Here is a 22,318-nt window from a genome sequence, read left to right as displayed (position 1 = left end):
TTCTCTGTCTCTAGCTCTGTCTGTTTTTCACTGTTTGTCTCTCTCTATCCGTGTCTCTGTCTCTCTCTCTATCCGTCTTTCTCTCAGTCAAATCAAATCAAATCAAATAGGCTTTATTGGCAGGACCAAAATACAATTACAGTAGTGTTGCCAAAGCAAGAAAGAGAAGTGTGACAGGGGAGTGGGTTAGGGTTGTGGATGCAGTAGGATGCATAGTTTCCTCTCCTCGTCCATGGATGGAAAGTCCGGGGTATGAGTGGTAAGTTTCTCTCTCGCTGTTTCTGTCTGTCTCTCTGTCTGTCTCTGTCTGCCTCTTTCTGTCTCTCTCTCCGTCTCTCTGTCTGCCTCTTTCTGTCTCTCTCTCCGTCTCTCTGTCTGCCTCTCTCTGTCTCTCTCTTTCTGCCTCTCTCTGTCTCTCCCTGTCTCTCTCTCTGTCTGTCTCTCTCTGTCTCTCTCTGTCTCTCTCGGTCTGTCTCTGACTCTCTCTCTCTGTCTCTGTCTGCCTCTCTCTGTCTCTCTCCCTGTCTCTCTCTCTGTCTCTCTCTGTCTCTCTCTGTCTGTCTCTGTCTGTCTCTCTCTGTCTGCCTCTGTCTGTCTCTGACTCTCTCTGTCTCTCTCTCTGTCTCTGTCTGCCTCTCTCTGTCTCTCTCTCTGTCTCTCTCTTTCTGACTCTCTCTGTCTCCCTCTGTCTCTCTCTCTATCTTTGTAGTTTTCCCACCAAACCCAGTATTTAAACAGCTTACAGAGCGCGCTTTGTGTAAAAACCTGACAAAGGACTGTAGTGTCATGTGGCCCATAGCCAGAATAGTAGATTCGTGAAGATACGGTTCGGTAAAAATACACTTTGCATATGAGTTGATATTACAAAACCCTAGCCATTTCATGTTATTGCACCGACTTACCTGGTATGTTTCAATAGGCTTGGTTTCCATATTTAGATCCCAAACTTTGACAGTGAGGTAATCACGTGTGAGCATGTAACGACCGCTGTGACTGAACTTGACGTCAGAAACTGATGAGATGATTTCAGAAAAGAATGACCTGTTGCTCGGGTCCTCTGGTTCTTCATAAACTGTAAGAAATAATAGCAAAGAAGCTAAATTATTTACTAGTCATAATTAGTGATGAGTGGACACTACCATGCTTAGTTGCTCGGTACTCGTATCCAGCAGTTGGATACTCGGATGGGCGCAACTTGAGTACCCGAGTATAGGATAATTGGGAGCATAGGGGGATCAGTATGGATAAGTGGAAGCATATGGGGATCAGTATGGATAAGTGGAAGCATAGGGGGATCAGTATGGATAAGTGGGAACATAGGGGGATCAGTATGGATAAGTGGGAGCATAGGGGGATCAGTATGGATAAGTGGAAGCATAGGGGGATCAGTATGGATAAGTGGAAGCATAGGGGGATCAGTATGGATAAGTGGAAGCATAGGGGGATCAGTATGGATAAGTGGGAGCATAGAGGGATCAATATGGATAAGTGGAAGCATAGGGGGATCAGTATGGATAAGTGGGAGCATAGGGGGATCAGTATGGATAAGTGGGAGCATAGGGGGATCAGTATGGATAAGTGGAAGCATAGGGGGATCAGTATGGATAAGTGGAAACAGAGGGGGATCAGTATGGATAAGTGGGAGCATAGAGGGATCAATATGGATAAGTGGAAGCATAGGGGGATCAGTATGGATAAGTGGGAGCATAGGGGGATCAGTATGGATAAGTGGGAGCATAGGGGGATCAGTATGGATAAGTGGAAGCATAGGGGGATCAGTATGGATAAGTGGAAGCATAGGGGGATCAGTATGGATAAGTGGGAGCATAGAGTGGCAGTATGGATAAGTGGGAGCATAGGGGGATCAGTATGGATAAGTGGAAGCATAGAGTGGCTGTATGGATAAGTGGGAACATAGGGGGATCAGTATGGATAAGTGGGAGCATAGGGGGATCAGTATAGATAAGTGGGAGCATAGAGGGGCAGTATACATATGTGCAGTGTACATAGGGATTTGTTCATAGGTTTTTTTATAGTCCGGCCCTCCAACAGTTTGAGGGACAGTGAATTTGCCCCCTGTGTAAAATGTTTGAGGACCCCTGAATTGTAAACCATGTAGGACTGTGCTAATGCACAGTTAATATTTGTTGTTATATGTAATGTAATATTTTATACTATGCCATGTATTTATATATATATATTGAGCAATAATTGTGACATTTAAGTGCACCATGTGTGCGAGCGATTAGTGCTCTGTGCATCAATCCATTTTTGTAGGAGACATGTCCAGGGTCCAACATGATCATATATTGAGCCACTGAAAATATCCTGTCTGTGTCTATCGCTATAAACTGGCTAAATGTTGATAGCTTATAGCACCCCTGATTCTATTTCCTCAACCTTCTGAAAAACATATGAACAGAGTCCGCAGCTCTCCTCCAACTGTTATTTACTCATTGGAAACCTTACATTTATAATTTTGAAAATGGAAACATTTTTTTAATTTTTTAATGATCATATATATTCCGTTTATGCTTTTTTCTTGTGCACAGTCTTCGCTCTGCTACATCCAGTCTGTTTCTTCATATGGCCATGTGCTGTTTATAGATTGCTGTGGGTGGAATTCTCTCTTAGAGAAGATGTTATGAAATTTTACATAGATTAATTTTATTTTTAGATAATTCTACCTGTATTTTTTGTTTGCTATTTTCTTTTGGTTCTTATTGAGTATTATATGTTTAACAGAAATTGAATATTATACTAATGGTCTTCTCTTTTTTTTACTCCTACAGTACTTTGTCATTAAATGCACGGCATTGACAGGCACCACAATGCATGACAATACTGGGAAGGGGGGGGGGGTGATGCGTAAAAAACAATCTTCTGGAAGCCTCTTTTTGTCCAGCTGATGTACAGTACAGTCGTGGCCAAAAGTTTTGACACTGACATACATTTTGGCTTTCATACAGTTTGTTGCTTCAGGGTTTTTAGATCTTTTAGTCAGCTGTTTGTATCATTACTTATGTACGATTATCAGTATTTCATAAGTTTTTAAACTTTTATTGACAATTACATCAAATTTATATAAAGACTCAATATTTATAGTATTGTCCTTTATATTTCAAGACTTATGCCCTCCTCCACCTCCTCCATGGCAGCTGGATCTCAGCTTCTGGGGCAAATCCTGATTGATGACCCATTCTTGGAGTTTATCATAATTTTTGTGTTTGATTGTCCTCCCACTTTTTGAGGGTTGACTACAGGTTCTCAATGGGATTGAGATCTGGGGAGTTACCTGTCCATTGACCCAAAATTTGAATATTTTGCTCACTGAGCCAGTTAGTTATCACTTTTGCCTTGTGACATGGTCACCATCCTGCTGGAGAAAGCATTCTTCATCACCAAATTGCTGTTGGAATGTTGGGAGACGTTCCTTCTATTCTTTATTCATGGCAGTGTTCTTAAGCAAAATGGTGAATGAGTCCCCTCCATGGATGAAAAGCCCCCACACATGAATGCACTCATGGTAACGCTCATCTTTTCTCCGGACAATCATTCTTCCAGATGTCCTAAACAGTCTGAAGGAGGCTTCATAAGAAAGAATACATTTGAAAGAAGTTCAGAGTCTGGAGAAGTTATTTTCTCTGAGGAACCCCTTTCTGACCATTTGGGCCATCCTGAAGAATGATTCACTGGGGGATAAAAGGTAAGTGCTGCCATAAATCTATTTAAACACTGCTTTTTACAACATGATGCAGCACCATGTCACAAGACATTAACAGTACCAGCCTGCCATCATAGACAGTATAAGCTAGTCTGTTGTTAACAATTCCAACCCTGCCTCATTAACAGCATTACCCTAGCTCCATCAATAATTAAAGACTACCACAGTAGCAGTCTGTCCCCATCAACAGTGCCCCTCCATCCCACCCGACTCTATTAATAGCATCAGCGTGCCCCCATAAATATTTCCAGCCTGACCACATCATCAATACTAGCCTGCCTCCATCAAAATTGCCAATGTGACTTATCAAAAATATCAGTCTGTTACCATCAACAGTATCAGACTGCCTCAATCAACAGTAGCAGCCAGCCCTGCACAAATGTACTATCCTGTCCCCATCACCAGCACCAAGCTGCCCTCATCAACAGTACAAGCCTTCTCCAGGAACAGTTCCAGCCTAACCCATGAACAGTGTCAACCTACCTCATGAGCAGTACCAATTTTTTCCATAACAGTACCAGTCTTTCCCATGAAGAGTACCAGCCTTCTCCATGAATAACAGTACCAGTCTTCCCCATAAACAGTGTCAGAATACCTCATGAACAGTACCAGCCTTCCCCCTACAGTGTCACCCTACCTCATAAACAGTACCAGCCTTCTTTATGAACAGTACCAGCCCACCTCATGAAAGGTACCAGTTTTCCCCATGAACAATGCCAGTCTTCCGCATAAACAGTACCGTACTAGTCTACGTCATGAATAGTACCAGTTGTTCTCATGAGCAGTATCAGATTTCTCCATAAACAGTGTCAGCCTACCTCATGAACAGTGTCAAATACCTTATGAACAGTTCTAATACAAAAAAAATCCATCGATTCAGTAACTTAATTAACATAACAAGGGAGAATCAAATAATCCCAATATAATTTTAGACAATGAATATGTCCACAAAATAGCATGATATACAGTTAGGTCCAGAAATATTTGGACAGTGACACAATTTTCGCGAGTTGGGCTCTGCATGCCACCACATTGGATTTGAAATGAAACCTCTACAACAGAATTCAAGTGCAGATTGTAACGTTTAATTTGAAGGTTTGAACAAAAATATCTGATAGAAATTGTAGGAATTGTCACATTTCTTTACAAACACTCCACATTTTAGGAGGTCAAAAGTAATTGGACAAATAAACCAAACCCAAACAAAATATTTTTATTTTCAATATTTTGTTGCGAATCCTTTGGAGGCAATCACTGCCTTAAGTCTGGAACCCATGGACATCACCAAACGCTGGGTTTCCTCCTTCTTAATGCTTTGCCAGGCCTTTACAGCCACAGCCTTCAGGTCTTGCTTGTTTGTGGGTCTTTCCGTCTTAAGTCTGGATTTGAGCAAGTGAAATGCATGCTCAATTGGGTTAAGATCTGGTGATTGACTTGGCCATTGCAGAATGTTCCACTTTTTTGCACTCATGAACTCCTGGGTAGCTTTGGCTGTATGCTTGGGGTCATTGTCCATCTGTACTATGAAGCGCCGTCCGATCAACTTTGCGGCATTTGGCTGAATCTGGGCTGAAAGTATATCCCGGTACACTTCAGAATTCATCCGGCTACTCTTGTCTGCTGTTATGTCATCAATAAACACAAGTGACCCAGTCCCATTGAAAGCCATGCATGCCCATGCCATCACGTTGCCTCCACCATGTTTTACAGAGGATGTGGTGTGCCTTGGATCATGTGCCGTTCCCTTTCTTCTCCAAACGTTTTTCTTCCCATCATTCTGGTACAGGTTGATCTTTGTCTCATCTGTCCATAGAATACTTTTCCAGAACTGAGCTGGCTTCATGAGGTGTTTTTCAGCAAATTTAACTCTGGCCTGTCTATTTTTGGAATTGATGAATGGTTTGCATCTAGATGTGAACCCTTTGTATTTACTTTCATGGAGTCTTCTCTTTACTGTTGACTTAGAGACAGATACACCTACTTCACTGAGAGTGTTCTGGACTTCAGTTGATGTTGTGAACGGGTTCTTCTTCACCAAAGAAAGTATGCGGCGATCATCCACCACTGTTGTCATCCGTGGACGCCCAGGCCTTTTTGAGTTCCCAAGCTCACCAGTCAATTCCTTTTTTCTCAGAATGTACCCGACTGTTGATTTTGCTACTCCAAGCATGTCTGCTATCTCTCTGATGGATTTTTTCTTTTTTTTCAGCCTCAGGATGTTCTGCTTCACCTCAATTGAGAGTTCCTTAGACCGCATGTTGTCTGGTCACAGCAACAGCTTCCAAATGCAAAACCACACACCTGTAATCAACCCCAGACCTTTTAACTACTTCATTGATTACAGGTTAACGAGGGAGATGCCTTCAGAGTTAATTGCAGCCCTTAGAGTCCCTTGTCCAATTACTTTTGGTCCCTTGAAAAAGAGGAGGCTATGCATTACAGAGCTATGATTCCTAAACCCTTTCTCCGATTTGGATGTGAAAACTCTCATATTGCAGCTGGGAGTGTGCACTTTCAGCCCATATTATATATATAATTGTATTTCTGAACATGTTTTTGTAAACAGCTAAAATAACAAAACTTGTGTCACTGTCCAAATATTTCTGGACCTAACTGTACCAAAAGGAGAACATATAGTGGACTTCAGAAAAATGTTATATAAAATATATACTTTTAATAGAAACACTTAAAAGAGTTTAAGACAATACAAAAACATATAAAAAGCAACGACAAATGACTGGCAGTGCAGACAAAAACATTACAGGTTAATGGTCATACCAATTGCAAAATTGCGGTGTCAAAATTAACAGAATCCCTGGAAATTGTAGGTAGTAATAAAGGCTAACATGCCTCTATTAGCATGGACCCCAGGGAACCATAGCAGAAAAGTAGCAAGAAAATCAGCCCCCTGCAGTGCAAAGAGAAGTAACACCGAGCTGAGTTGATAAAGAGTGCAAAATACAATTAGAAGAAAATAGTAGAGTGTAGCCTGCAAATGCATAGATAGAACACAGCTCAGTAGGTATACCTGCAGGGGGCTGATAAGGAATCACCCAATGTGCATTTCACCTGTCTCACTGCTCGCTTTCTCAAGGGGGAACAGTTTTAGCCTACCTCATGAATAGTACCAGATTTCCTCATGAACAGTACCATATTCTCCATAAACAGTATCAGTCTATCTCATGAACAGTTCGAGCCTTCTCCATGAACAGTACCAGAATACCTCATGAACAGTGGCAGTTTTCCCCATGAACAGTACTAGTCTTCTCCATGAACAGTACCAGATTACATCATTAACAGTACCAGATTACATCATTAACAGTACCAGCTTAGCTCACGACAGGTACCAGTTTTCCTCTTGAACAGTACCAGTTTTCACCATAAACAGTATCAGACTACCTCATGAACAGTTGCAGTCTTCACTATGAACAGTGTCACCCTACTTCATTAATAGTACCAGCCTACCTCATGAGAGGTACCAGTTTTCCTCATAAACCATACCAGTTTTCCTCATGAACAGTACCAGCTTCCCCATTAACAGTGTCAGACTAACTCATGAACAGTACCAGGCTAACTCATGAACAGAACCAGACTTCCCCATGAACAGTGTCAGATACCTCATGAATAGTACCAGCTTCCCCATGAACAGTACCAGACTTCCCCATGAACAGTGTCAGATACCACATGAACAGTACCAGACTTCCCCATGAACAGTGTCAGATACCACATGAACAGTACCAGACTTCCCCATGAACAGTGTCAGATACCACATGAACAGTACCAGACTTCCCCATGAACAGTGTCAGATACCACATGAACAGTACCAGACTTCCCCATGAACAGTGTCAGATACCACATGAATAGTACCAGCTTCCACATGAACAGTACCAGACTTCCCCATGAACAGTGTTAGCCTACCTCATGAATAGTACCAGCTTCCCCATGAATAGTACCAGACTTCCCCATGAACAGTGTCAGATACCTCATGAATAGTACCAGCTTCCCCATGAATAGTACCAGACTTCCCCATGAACAGTGTCAGATACCTCATGAATAGTACCAGCTTCCACATGAACATTACCAGACTTCCCATTGAACAGTGTTAGCCTACCTCATGAACAGTACTGGTTTTCCCCATGCACAGTATCAGCCTACCTGATGAACAGCACATGCCTTCCCCATGAACAGTGCTAACCTGCCTATATCAATATTAATTGTACGCCCTTTTAACTGTATCAAAGTGCCAAAATAATGATGTGAGAGATTACAACATTATCATTCAATATTAAGGGTAAACGTGACAGAAATATCACTGCGGGATCTGACACTGCTATAATGGTGTGGGTAATGGAAACAACACAGGTCAAATACATAAATGGTATAATATAGCAAGTGTAATGGTATATTGCAGAAAGATATGAGCTTTTTTCTCATTTTTGCCCGCATATATGGAGCGCTAAATACATACCTGGCAGCAGGCCCATACTGTTACAATCATGAATTAGCTCAGACTGTACAGTATGAATACTTATTCTAAATTATACACCTGCCTTTGTAAGACTGTCATCAGTAATTCTAGACTGCCAAGAGGCTGAATACAACACTTTACCTCACATCTGTCTAATTGATAATTACTATACTACTGCAACAACGCACATCTCTACATGCTGCAAAAAAAAAAAATACAAAAACTACTTGGAAGGTTTCCTAATTTTATACCTGATATTGAAAAAGTTTCCAGTTGTTCGAAGTAGAAAGTCACAACAGATTGGAGAGACTTTTTATTATTTTACAACTGGTAAATATTTAACATTAATATCAGTGATGTCACATAAAAAGACAAAAAAGACGAACTGAGAATCTTAGAAATTACATTAAAACCCCTTTTCTTGCCGCAACACAGTAATGAAAACCTACCTTGTGCTAGCACAGCAACAAAAAAAATGCCCATTTTTCTGCCCCTACTAATTGAGTAATAGTGCCCATTATACGCGGCGGAGGGATCTGTTCAGGCTACAGATGCTGGCACTCTGCCTGATAACTTCTCTGAGGTGTGTACTCAGCGTGGGCTGACTCGGGAATCGACCAACAGATTGGTTGTTCATAGGCAAGCTAGCTCTCTGCTGGTCTACTTGTTAGTCATCTTTGATCACATGTTGTGGGGGAGCCAATCGCTTCTGCTCCCCTCCTGTGTATGCTGGCTGGACACTACCATTAGTGCCAGCTATAGCTTATCTTAGCTGGTCTGGTGAGGTGTTGTGATTCAGACTAACTGGTGGTTGTAGTACTTGTTGCTGTGTGCAACTATGGAGTTAACCCTTGTCTTTTTGTTGCTACTTTCCTGCTCTTGCTTTTCTCCTAAGTCTCTCATTGTTAGTTACTATGTGTTTGCAGTGTGTCAGAGTTTTGGTTTTCCCTTGTCTGTGTTGATCTATGTTGCCATCTCTCATGCCCCTTCCTTCACTAGTGGGAGAGGCGAATCAAATCAATTCTGGTCAGGAGCTTACAGGACTCTCGCATCTCCACCATTGGGGGTAACCATAAAGTTAGGGATAGTCTAGGGACCCCTAGTGTGAGGGACAGCATAGGAGCTTTCCTACAGTTACATTGGGAGTCCCAATTGGGACACACTGATCCCACAATGGATGAAGAGGCAGAGGTCTGAAAAGTCAGTGGGCCCTCTACAGGTGGTGCAAAGCAATAACCAGTGTTGGGTCCTCTGCACCATCCCGCGTCCTACAGCTTATTGCTCTCATAATATTGCCATATATCTTAACTTATCTGTGCTCTGAAGACGCTCCTCTGTGGCTAAGGGGCACCAGCCAAAGGTCTCCGAGGAGCCCCCTTGTAGATAGAGGTTTATATCAGTGCAGGTGTATGTTGCATCCATACACTACGGTTGATGGCTGTTTTTAAAGCAGGAACTTGCCTCTTAGGTTGCATTCACACATTGTGCCCTTGGCACCCATTTTTGCAACAAGGCGACAAAAACACACTATTTGCTGACATTTTTGAAAAATTGTTGTTCTACCACAATTGTAGCAGCAAAAAAATGCAGCATTCAAATGATTACAATAGGGGGGTCTGTTTAGGATCACAGGGTGTGGTTGGTGTTCTCATGGCAATTGGGCTTACAGATGGCTCCTGTTTCCACAATGTTGGTATTCCCATGAAATCCTGCATTTGGCTAGGCTTCAAGGGTGATTGTTAATTTGACAATATACTGTGAACAAGGAGGTATAAATCCCCTAAATGGACTAAAAATGTAAAAAATAAAAAATCCAGTAAATTCCAATCACCCCTTTTTTCTCTCCTAAAATAGGATATTTGGTATCGCTTTGTTCATAAAAAGTCCAGTTTTTCACAATATATAATTATTAATCTAATACAGTAAAACAAAAGCCCCAATGCCAGATTTGCTATTTTTTTAGTCACTTTTTTTTGTAACCTCACGTCCCTAAAAAACAGTCAATGCCATAATAAAAAATCCAAAAATAAGGAGGTGTCGTTGCATGTTTTCCACATTTTTCACCATTTCCCCCGTTGTAGTTTTATTTTTCCCATTTTTTGGTACAAAGTGAATGGTGGCAAAACTACAACTCATTGTGCAAAAAAAAAAACCAAGCCCTCAGAAGGCCAGGTCCATGGGGGAAAACAAAAAATAGGACTCATGAAAAAACAGGTAGTAAAAAAAAAAAAAAGTGCAAAAACAAAAATTGACAGAGGCCTGAAGAAGGTAACAGGTTTTCATAAAGTCGTTAATTTCTCACCTATCTTTAAAATATGTGATAACTTACTGATCGATGTGGGTTTGACCACTGAGACCCATACTGATCTGTAGAGCCCCATGTGAATGGACCACCATGTTACATCAGCTCCATTAATTCTATGGGACTGCTGGAGAAGCAGAGCACCGTGTTTCCAGAAAATCCGAGATCCGTATTGATCCACAGTGATGCGTAAATTGTTAAATGGGATGTCCAGGTTTGAGAGCCACACTATGTGACTGCAGACTTTTTAATCATGATAGCATGTGGTTGACATGCTGTCATGACTCCGCGGTCCTTGAGTTAGGTCATCAATATCTGATCATAGGGGTGTGACACCCGCCACCCCACCAATCAGCTGTTACTGGCACGAGCTGGACGTTCTGTAGTAGATGTGGCGGGGTATTGCAGATCCACCCCTTATCCAAATGAACAGGCACCATTTACAATTGATTAACGGAGTGAGATGGGGTTACTCACTCTGCTTGCTCCATGAGGTAACGACAGGAACACTTCTTACTTAAAAAGTTCAGCTGGTTCATTAAATACTCATAAACTGCTCTTCAATTCCATCGCATAAGCCCTTCTCCAGCCTCACAGAAACACTACACGGGTTTCCAGTCCGTTTCACTGGCGGTACACCAGCACAGGTTTGGCTACAACTTCTCAGCAGAGGTATTCCAGTAATGGTATCTCAACCTGCACTCACTGACCCTGGTTAGTATACACACCCTTCTCTCAGAGGTGCCTTCCTGGAGGTGTAACAACCTCCACATACTGGCCATGTGTCAAACAACCAGTGTCCATTTTAACACACGAGACAAACCCATAGGTGGAGGTATGTGGATCGCCAAACCCGCCCGTCTCTCCAACTACTCATACAACCTGTCCTTGGAATGCCCTAACATGAGTTGTGGCACTATAGGCACGAGAGTAGACATCCAGGTTTACACCACCTCTGTGATACATATCGACCAATGGTGATCTTACAAAGGGTGTCGGGTAGTACACCCCCACTGATCAGATACGAAGGCAATCAGAGAGTGGAACAGTGTGGGTAGTCAGAGAGTGGAACAGGCGACCACAGGAGGTGGAGAGCTCTCCATCCATGGAAATCTTCAAGCGGAAACTGGATTAACATATAGCTAGGATGGTTTAGGAAAACCTGCACTCGCAGGGGGTTGGACCTGATGGCCCTTGAGGTCCCTTCCAACTCTACCATTCTTATTCTATGAATCATTTTTGGCCTATCCGAAGGATAATCCATCAATTAAGAAGTAGTCACCAACCCTCTTAGGCTCCCTTCAAATCAGACTTTTGTGATTCTAGAGACCCCTCAGAATCTAAGAGTACAAATTCCCCTTGTGGGTACTGCAGTAAATACTAAATAGAGTTATAGTAATAAGCAGCAGAGCCACAATGTAATAAACAAGCCATTCGTTCCTTGGATTCGTCAAGTCTGAGTAGTCCAGAAACTGCGGAGGTTCATGAAATGTTTTCTGGATCTCTGCCTGGAAATGGCTGTGTCATAAACTAATTGAATGTGTTTTATGGTAACGAAACAGTTATTGGCACTGCTAAATTTACTGGTAAAGGTCAGCATTAATTAGCTTGGATGATTTGATGATATTTTGCTATTGCACGTGGGTTTATAGCATTGAAATCAACAGCTGCAACAAGTCCTACTGCAGTCCTGAACTCCATGGGGGCAATTTATCAAGGCTTCTGTGCCACATTTTTTGCCCTCAAAATGTCTCATTTTATTGTCATTGTCAATTTTACTCTGCTCTGAGCACTTTTGATATATGGGTGGGAACGTGAGTGAGGTTAGCCATGCAAACAAGTCCATGCCAAATGTATCAATTGCTACTTTTTAATTAAAAGTTACAAAAAAGTAATAATTCAAGATCCAATGGGGAAGTGGAGTAAAAATTAGAAAACAGCTTTAGACAAAAAGTGTTACTTTAAATTAACGAGAATCTGTCACCCATTTTTTGTTACTCTATCTGAGAGCAGCATAATGCAGAGGCAGAGATCCTGATTCCAGTAATGTGTCACTTATGTATTTTTTTTTATAAAATCACTGTTTTATCTGCTGCAGATCTATCAGTTCTCTGAATGCTGAGCCCTGTATAGCTGTCACGGCCGTCTCTCTGTATTTTGAGACTAGTGACAGGATTAGGACTAGAGTCTCTCATTGTCATCGGAGACTCTACATATTAGGCCTCTTTCACACGTCCTTGTCTCCGGTACGTGTTTGCTCCTTTTCCTCACATACCGGAGATACAGGCACACGTAGAAACATTAAAATCATTGGGTCTGCGCTCACGTGCGTGTTCTGCCATGGAGCATGTGTCCGTGTGGAGCATACGTGTGTCCGTGTGCTCCACACGTCAGCATGTCCATTTTTCTTCGCCATCACGGGTGTCACACGGAACGCAAACGGACCACACGGAGGTGTTCCGTGTGACACACGCTGGAGAAAACACACGTGTTTGAGAAAATTAAAAAAATAACAACTTTACTCCCCTTCTCCAGCCCTGCTGTATCTGCCGCTGCTGTCACTTGCTGCCGACCCCCGCTCATTATGTTCATTAAATATTCACTTCACTGCGGCCGGAAGCAGCAGCAGCGGGGAGTCGGCAGGACCGGAGACCGAAGATCAGCACCACGGACAGCAACGCCAGGGACAGGCGAGCATAAAGTTCCCGTTCTCTCCCCGCTGCTGCTGCTTCCGGACCGCATTGGAGTGAATATGTAATGAGCATAATGAGCGGGGGTCGGAAGCAACTGTCAGCAGCGGCAGAGACAGCAGTGCTGGAGAAGGCGAGTATAGAAATTCCTTTTAATTCACAGACATGTGTGATTTCTCCGGTGCATGTCACACGGATCACATCCGTGCGCTCTGTGTGCGGTCCATGTGACACCCATGATGCCGGAGAAAAACGGACATGTCTACATGTGGATCACACGAGCACACGTATGCTCCACATGGACACACGGTCCATGGCAGAATACGCACGTGAGCGCAGACCCATTGATCTTATTGGGTCTACATGTGCCCGTGTCTCCGGCACGAGAGGAAACGGACCAAACACGTGCCGGAGACACGGACGTGTGCAGGAGGCCTAAGACAAATTTGTGAACAATTGAAAAAGTCCTCTTGTGTACACGGAAAAAGGCTTAGATCTTTGAGTCCAACTCATGAAAAATGGGAGCAAAAACAAAAGTGTTGTTTATATTTTTGATCAGTGTGTATATACAGTATATATATATATTTATTTACATGCAGTTCAATTTGACAACTATAGGCAGCGACTTACGTTTGCAATGCTTGTCGCACAGCGCGGACGCCCTCATGTCGCACAGTCTCAGGGATCCTTTGCTGCTACTGTACACAAAAAGGTTGCAGTGATAGGGGTGAAATTCGGCTGCTGTGATCACTTCAGTCAGGTCTTCCATATTTGCAGGTTTGATATCCACAATGTCTGATATTACAGATTATTAAGGCAAATTATTGTCACGTTAGGTGCAGTATTCTTGCTCCGTGTAATTAAGGATTCCCATTTCAATTCACTAATGTGAGAAGCTGGAACACTTCTAATAGCAATGTAATTGTCTCCTCTGCAGACGAGTCTCGGTTCAATCAATTCTAGAAAATTAGCAAAGTAATTTCCAGTTATCAGTATTAACCTACTTACATGCTGTACAGAAATAGAGGTGCAGCAGATATTCTGTTATGGGCTTGGAACTTTTTATCATTATATGAGCGGCAGTGCCCAGTACTGCACTAAGGATGGTAAATGCCCCTGAACAAAAATTTGGCAGGGGGTTCAACCAACCTGTGGAACCCAGACCCCACAAGCTGGGACACACATGGTGGAGGCAGAGGCGTAACAATAATAGGTGCATAGGTTGCCACCGAACCCTGGCCTTGGGGACTAAGGGGCACTTTGCACACTACGACATCGCAAGGTGATGCTTGCGATGCCGTGCGCGATAGTCCCCGCCCCCATCGCAGCAACAATATCTTGTGATTGCTGCCGTAGCGAACATTATCTCTACGGCAGCTTCACATGCACTCACCTGCCCTGCGACGTCGCTCTGGCCGGCGACCCGCCTCCTTCCTAAGGGGGCGGGTTGTACGGCGTCACAGCGACGTCACGCGGTAGGCGGCCAATAGAAGCGGAGGGGCGGAGCTGCGCGGGACGTAAACATCCCGCCCACCTCCTTCCTTCCGCATAGCCGGCATGAGCCGCGGTGACGCAGGTAAGGTGATGTTCCTCGCTCCTGCGGCTTCTCACACAGCGATGTGTGCTGCCGCAGGAACGAGGAACAACATCGTACCGTCGCTGCAGCTACACTATAGAAATGTCGGACACTACACCGATGATACGATTACGACGCTTTTGGGCTCGTTAATCGTATCAAAAAGGATTCACATACTCCGATATCGACAGCGACGCTGGATGTGCGGCACTTTCGATTTGACCCCACCGACATCGCACCTGCAATATCGTAGTGTGCAAAGTACCCCTAAGGCACCCAAAAGATCCCTTTGGCCAAATTAGATTTGATCATTAGGGACCCTGATGAAGATTTTGCATTGGGCCCATGAGCTTCAATTTATACCAGTAGGTGGTCAGTGCATGTAGTCCAATATGCAAGTCATCCACTAAAATCTTTGTGAGCCTGCCAAACCTACTGCCCCCTTAACACAAGAAGTCCCAGAGAGGGGTCATTGAACATTTCTACCTTTGTAACCCAGAGACGGGTCGAATAACCTGAAGGATTTTAGCTAACATCCTATAATCACCGTCTTTTGTTCTGTAATTAAGGCCATTACTATCGCACCACAGGAGGTTGTTCTTTTCCATTGAGTTTAGCCATTTAGTTTCTAGTTAGTTCTATTCAGTTTGGACTAAGTCTCATTTGACCCTCTTTCGGGACTTCAGGGGGGAGCTCGAAAATTCTGGGACTTCTAAAGTTAAATAATAAAGAAAGAGATACACGTGTGACCATTTCTTTTCAGCTAAAGAAGATTGCAAACAACCTTCGGGGTTGCTCTTTTTTGGGGTGAGCAGTAAACATATTTTAAAGGGGTTGTCCCACCAACAGGTTGGTTATCCCACCACTTGTGTATATGGAGCGTTAGTGCAAATGTGTGACCTCCACTCCCATGAACATTTAGTAGATCAGTGGCCTTGATTAGTAGAGCCCCAGGGGATAGACCCCATTGGTAATATGGTTTTGACCATAATAATGACTACAAGGAATAGAAAGATGGACAAATTACAAGTCAAACACAGAAGCAATTTTGTTTTTAACACACCACTCCAGCATTTTTGTCTATTACATCGCTGAAGTGGTGCTTTAAATGCAAGTCTCCTACCCCCTGTTTGCTGTGTAACTCACTGCTGTGACCTGGGGTAACCTCATATGGTCATCTCAGCTCACGGCAGTGATTCTCACCCAGCAGTATGTGAGCTTGGAGTAACTGCTCTCTCTGCCAATGAGGAATGATCAATTCTTCTTTGGCTGGAACAGTGAGGATTGGAACATGGTTGGACCCCCTTTTGGATTACATCAGACTGTGGATTAGGGTTGTTGCAGGAAAATAAATTGGTGAATGACTGTGTCTTTTGTCTTTATTTTTTTAATCATTTTCTCTTTTTATGTCTTTCAGGTTTGTTTTTGGGGACATCGTTACGGATTATGGCAGACTTTTTTTTTAAAAAAAATAAATATATAAAATAAAATATTGGTGAACGAGGGCTGTAGTCGGGGGGTGTTTGTTCAAATAAAATATTTTTTTAACTGGATTGGTAAAAGGGGTGGCTGATAGACACCCACCCATTACTAATACCAGAGCTTGATGGCAGCTGTCAATTCACAGCTTGCATCAACCCCATATATTACCGTGTTTGAGACTGCACCAGGGCGTACAGGTGTCATTTGTTTTTCTTTTTTACAGACATCTGACCTCCAGACAGTCCCACACCTGGGACCAGCATTGATCTCAATGTAATTCATATTTCATATTTTGCTTCCATCAGAAGTATTCTCTTATGTTCACCTCCAAAGGAAGCCTCGGACATGCTTTACCTATTAAAACCCATTACAAAAAAACGATTTACCGTGCACTATACATTTTTTTTTACTGTACACCACTGTATAAGAAAGCATAGCAGACTCCAATAGAGTAAAAAAAAATAAAAAATTATATATATATATATATATATATATATATATACACTGATAACTAAACGGTCCATCATATTCCAGAAATCATGCTTGGCATATGGTTATATTTACTGATATATCCCAGTGCAAATTGCGAATTTAAAGGGGTTGTCCACTTTATCTTTATTTTAACAGATGTGTTGGCGGCATATTTTTGGGGTATTTACTAATATATAAATATTACAGGTTCCCTTCCTGTAGCTGTTAGTTCAGTCTAAACAGTTGCACTGTCCACAACATGGCAGCTCATGGAAAAGCATGTCATCAGACCTGTCCATCTGCCTCCTCCAATCGAAAACAATTCATATGAGATAATGGTGGATGTACAAGTTCCATGCTCTTAAAGGTAATCTGTCGCCAGGTTTTTGCCACCTAATGTGAGAGCAGCATAATGTAGAGACAGAGACCCTGATTCCAGCTATGTGTCACTTACTGAGCTGTTTGCTGTCTTTTTTTATAAAATCACTGATTAATCAACAGTAGATTATCATTAGAAGACTACTTGGCGTGCTGCAGGTAGTCCAGCATATTCATGAGCTATGTATAACTGCTAGATCTGCAGCAGAGAAAACACTGAATTTTATCAAAATGACAGCAAACAGCTCAGTAAGTGACACATTGCTAAAATCAGGGTGTCTGTCTCTACATTATGCTGCTCTCAGATGGGGGAGCAAAAACCTGGTGACAGATTCCCTTTGAGACATGAGAGAAATTAAACAGTTAACACAAGCAGCTGCTAGAGGGAAAAAGATTAGAACATTTTCTGCTACTGTCAGCAAGGTGATGCGTTTCTACACAATTTATATCCAAGTTTCAACATTATCATTTGAATCTACCAAAAAAAAAAATAAAAGTAGACTGAAATGCAAATATCCACAATCTGCTGCTTAGCATATGTGCACCCCATCTGCATAAAGAAATAAAGAAATCTAATAGAAACGTATTTCAGCTGAAGAAAATAACCAGCTAAAGGCAACTGTCGCGGGCAGAGGAGGGGACGCTGCGCTCTCCCACTGCTCGGGTCCGGCGGCCGCTGCTGCTGCGGCCGCTGCTGCTGCTCTGTGGTGGCTCGAGCGGTGGGCCGGATCCCGGGGACTCGAGCGGCGCTCCTCGCCCGTGAGTGAAAAGGGGGGTGATTGGTTGTGGGGGGTTTGATTATGGATATTGTCCGTGACGCCACCCACGGTTGTGGTGATTTTGGTGACACCACCGCTGCTCTAGACGGGGATCCCAGAAGCGGTGACTGGGAGCAGCTTTGTTGTTAGTTCTCCCCTCCGTGGGTAGGGGGGTTGGTTGTCCCGGGTCCCAGTGATGGGGTAGGGATAAATGGCAGGCAGGTTACGGGGCCTGGGGAGGTGCAGGGTCGCGGGGGCAGCGCTGTGCCGCACGGCACGGTGGTACTCACTCAGCCCAATGATGAAGACACAGTTCTCGGTAAAACACACGGCTGGATGGACAGGTCCCACAGACGGCTGTGGTGTTGTTGCTCCCAGCAGGTTGGTGACAACTGCCTTTCCCTGCACCTAAGATGTCTGTATGGTTCCAATGGGTTCCCACCGGTAACCCGCTCCCCGGCTTGGATATGGGCCGGAGGAGCCCCTTTTGCCCGCAGGCACTGGCCCTGAGAAACGGTTGCCTTGGCGGTGGCGGTGTCTCTCTCACTCGGTTGGACTGTTGCCTTCTGTCGGGACTTGACTGTTTGGAAACCCAGGAGGTCCCCTTCACTAACGAATTCGGCAAATTCACGGCGACTCCTAGCCTTGTCGGGGTCCGAAAAGCCCCTGCCAGTTGGTGCTGGCTTCTCTTTGTGTACCGGTCCGGTACCGCCGGGCCACCGCCCGTCCACGGTCCTTACGGTAGACTCCAATCGGCCACTCCTGCAGACGGTCACCACCGTCTGCCAACCTTGCTGATCTGTCCGGGCCACACACCCGGACCAACTTCAGGCTGCTTAGCTGTCACTTTTCTCCTCTCTCAACACTTTTCCTCCTTCCACTTTTGCTGTCAAAACTAGACTGACTGGTTTTCCCGCCTCCAGGACTGTGAACTCCTCGTTGGGCGGGACCAACCGCCTGGCCCACCCCCTGGTGTGATCATCAGCCCCTGGAGGAAGGCAACAAGGGTTTTGTGTTCTGGCTTTGGTGTGCCTGCTGGGAGTGTGGGGTGTTGTGCTCTGTGGCCCCTGGCTTGTCCAGGGCGCCACACAACCTGTCAGGATGATTTTACTACTGAATAGCTCCTACTACAAGAGTAAAAACGATGCCTGTCTTGTAGTAATCCGATGTACCAGTGCTGAGAAATTACACCTTGAAGCCACTAGAATACCACCCTACAAGTGCGATCGGGATGTGTCCATCTACTCTGGGTGCCTACGGCCCACCCTGGCGGGCTTAGAGAGTAATCCGGCTAGAGAAGCTGTTGGGGCTTCAGCAGTGGACAAAGGTGTGCGGTATTAGAGGGAAAGAGGCACAGACCCCGGAGTATTGAGGACACGGTCCAAGATTGCGGGAGGCGGGGGGGGGGGTAGAACGAAGAGTAGTATCCCACAGAGAGAGGAAGGAAGGCCATGTCTGTGAAGAATAAGGGTAAACAAAACTGGTTGGCTAAGTGAGCCCTGGGGTCGAGTGTCTTACGATATCGAGGACTGACAGCTGGGGTAACAGATACCGGTCTGAAACAGCAAGTAAGTGTCATGCAGCCTGCCCATAGTCAGTTCCACACACAAAGTAGTTTCCATATAATGCCACAGGATCACCACCAGCTGGTGGTGATCCTGTGGCATTATATGGGGACTCTCCATTGATGTGGGACTGGAACTGGGCTACCCTCATCAAACCTGTACCTTAGGAAACTGGGCTACTCTCACTTTAGGTAAGACGTATGGCTCTTTTCTGTGTTTGATTGTCTTAAGTCCATTATGTGACTACTTGACCTTCCAATGATCATTTGTATCTGTTTGATCAATTACATGGTGTTGAGGCTTATGATCCAGTGATCATCATGACCCCTCCCTACCTATGGTCGGAGAGGCCATGTTGATTTATGGCCTTGTTCCAGCCCCCTGCACTCGCATGTTTTAGTCCCTATGGGTTCATTTGATCCAATACTGTATATCTCCCTCCTCCGATAGTATTTACTCCTTCATATCAATTTAATTTATATATTATCCTTTTGTTGACTTCAGAGGGTTTATTGTGTATTGAAATCCCATGACCCATATTATACTATGTCCCCATTTTACATGGTAGAATTTTATCTTTGATATCTTGTCTTGTCTGTGTTTTTGAATAAAGATTATCACCTTTTTGCACCAATAATCTTGTCCTCCTGTGTTGATATGGTGAGTACAATGTTGTTGTTTTTGCATTAGGTAGAACAAACAAATATTTACCAAGATGGGACAAATGTATCAGGAGGGGGACAGTAGATACCAGGAGTGACCCAGCAGGGGTGCAATATACACCAGGAGATACCAGGAGGGGGACAGGAGATACCAGGACGGGTCCAAGATGGGGACATATATACCAGGATGGGGACATTTTTACCAGGATGGACTTATATATACACCAGGATGTGGGCTGCAATGTACTACTATAATATTGTAATATACTATATACTAATATACTATATACTGTAATATACTAGGATGGGAGACATAGATGCCAGGATGGGGAACTTACCAGTATAGGGTCATATATACCAGGATAGGGGACATATTTACAAGGAAGGAGCCCAGAATGGGGGACATTAGAATAGGGTGGTTGACAATACTACATAATGGGGGAGGCAACTAGTATGTCTTTATAGGATTAGAACGCTAAATGTATAAATACATATCCATACATCTGATCAACATAAGGGGGGCGCAGGTCAAAATTTTGAACTATGGCCCATCGATCTCTAGTTATGTCAATGTTAATGTCTACGGAGTTAGAATGGGAGATGATAAAAGCTCCTGAAAGTGCAATGTGTAGGTGTCTTTTCGATGTCAATTTTATATAAAAATTTTCAAATTTAGTAAAATGTAATTTACTATTTAATAAACTGATTGAATCAATATGGCAACTGCATAAAACGATCCACCCTCCCAAAAAATGGCACATTTTGGAACCATCTGTACAGGAAGGATTAAGTCCCAATGTGTTTAATACATCACATTGTGCATGGTTGTTTTGCATTTAAATGAGACACTTCAGATTCAGGCACAGAATGGAAAGCCAATAAAAATAATTACCAACTACAAAGAGATTGTATTATCAGCCGGTCGCAAATGATGGGACTGCGGTAGTTACTCACGATTTCACTGCACTGCTTAAAACCGCTGGGAAAAGCCATTACAAGTCATCACGTGGAGTCACGCAGGCCGTAAATGTTCCAGATCTTCCTTAGTCAATTATTGCGGTGCACAAAGGGAGGACGGGGAGTCCATGACAATTACTGGAAGCTGACGATACCGCTCTCCTTGTGCTCGGATTTACCAATGCGGAAAGGGTTAGAGATCTCTCTGCTTCTGGATAACAGAAAAATCTAAGATTCCGTAATGCATCCCGGACAGACGAACATCCAGTGACATGATGGGAATGATGGCCAATCGATTCTCCCATTATATTTTGATGACCTGTGAATTCTCTGGTCCTGATCTCAGGAAGGACAAAGCACCGTTGTCATCACTGCTGGTCCACCCCACACCAATGAGAAGGCAGGGGAAGAAGTGCGGTTCAGACTTTCCATTGCGTTTTCGTGCAGTGTTTCGGGACACATCCCACTGACAACAGGAATGGTTGTACCACGTTGTCAATTTATTCATACCTTTCCAGGAGGAGTAATAGGAGTGACAACCCAACACCTCTGGTTTCCTCAATCTTCAAGTCTGACCACAGATTCTCAACTCATTCTCAACTGGATTAAGGTCTGGGCTGCTACTCAGCCGCTCCAGTACATTTACGCATTTCCCCTTAAACCACTCGAGTGTTGCTTTAGCAGTAGCTTTCATTGTCTTGTTGGAAGGTGAAATTTCGTCCCAGTCTCAAATTACTGACAAATTGAAACAGGTTTGCTCAAGAATCTCTCTGTGTTTCGCACCAATCATCTTCCTCTCGACTCAGAATATTTCGCTGTCCCTGCTGCCAAAAACCATCTCCCAGCATGATGCTGTCACCACCATGTTTCACTGTGGCGATGGTGTTCTTGGGGTAACAAGCTGTGTTGGTTTGGCACCAGACATATTGTTGAAAGTTCAATTTTGGTCTCATCTGACCACAACCCCTTCCTCCATACATTTGTGGAGTTTCCTACATGTTTTTTGGCAAACTCAAAACTAGCCTTCGAAATTTTTGGCTGTAAGTAAAGGTTTTTTCTGACCACTCTTTTAAAAGGGCCATCTCTATGGAGCGTACGGCATATTGTGGTTGAATGGACAGATACTCCAGTCTCTGCTTGGGAACTCTCCAGCTCCTTCAGGGTTACCTTTGGTCTCTGTGCTGCCTCTCTGGTTAATGCCCTTCTTGCCCGGGCTGAGAGTTTAGAAGGACGATCCTCTCTTGGCATGTTTGTTGTGGTATCATGTTCTCTCCATTTGATGATA

At 43.7% G+C, this 22,318-nt stretch overlaps 1 protein-coding gene across 6 annotated transcripts in view; it reads right to left on the bottom strand.

The window, feature by feature from the left end:
* Nucleotides 1-22,318, bottom strand: part of PPP2R2C (protein phosphatase 2 regulatory subunit Bgamma) — a 293,434-nt gene that overhangs the window by 10,925 nt on the left and 260,191 nt on the right. For all 6 annotated transcript variants that reach the window (XR_012753968.1, XR_012753969.1, XM_075346867.1 and 3 more), the window contains 2 exons: nt 13,815-13,979; nt 903-1,072 (listed from right to left, as the gene is read on the bottom strand). Coding sequence is in view for 4 of the 6 variants with exons in the window: in XM_075346867.1 (XP_075202982.1) it covers nt 903-1,072; nt 13,815-13,979 (335 nt within the window). In the remaining 2 variants the exon portion in view is untranslated. The remainder of the gene's footprint in view (nt 1-902; nt 1,073-13,814; nt 13,980-22,318) is intronic.

This window comes from Anomaloglossus baeobatrachus, chromosome 1 (genome assembly GCF_048569485.1).
Source record: "Anomaloglossus baeobatrachus isolate aAnoBae1 chromosome 1, aAnoBae1.hap1, whole genome shotgun sequence".
In the NCBI taxonomy this organism is placed as follows: domain Eukaryota; kingdom Metazoa; phylum Chordata; class Amphibia; order Anura; family Aromobatidae; genus Anomaloglossus; species Anomaloglossus baeobatrachus.
Note: the sequence above shows the minus strand (reverse complement) of the source record. Positions and strands in the feature narration are given on the sequence as shown.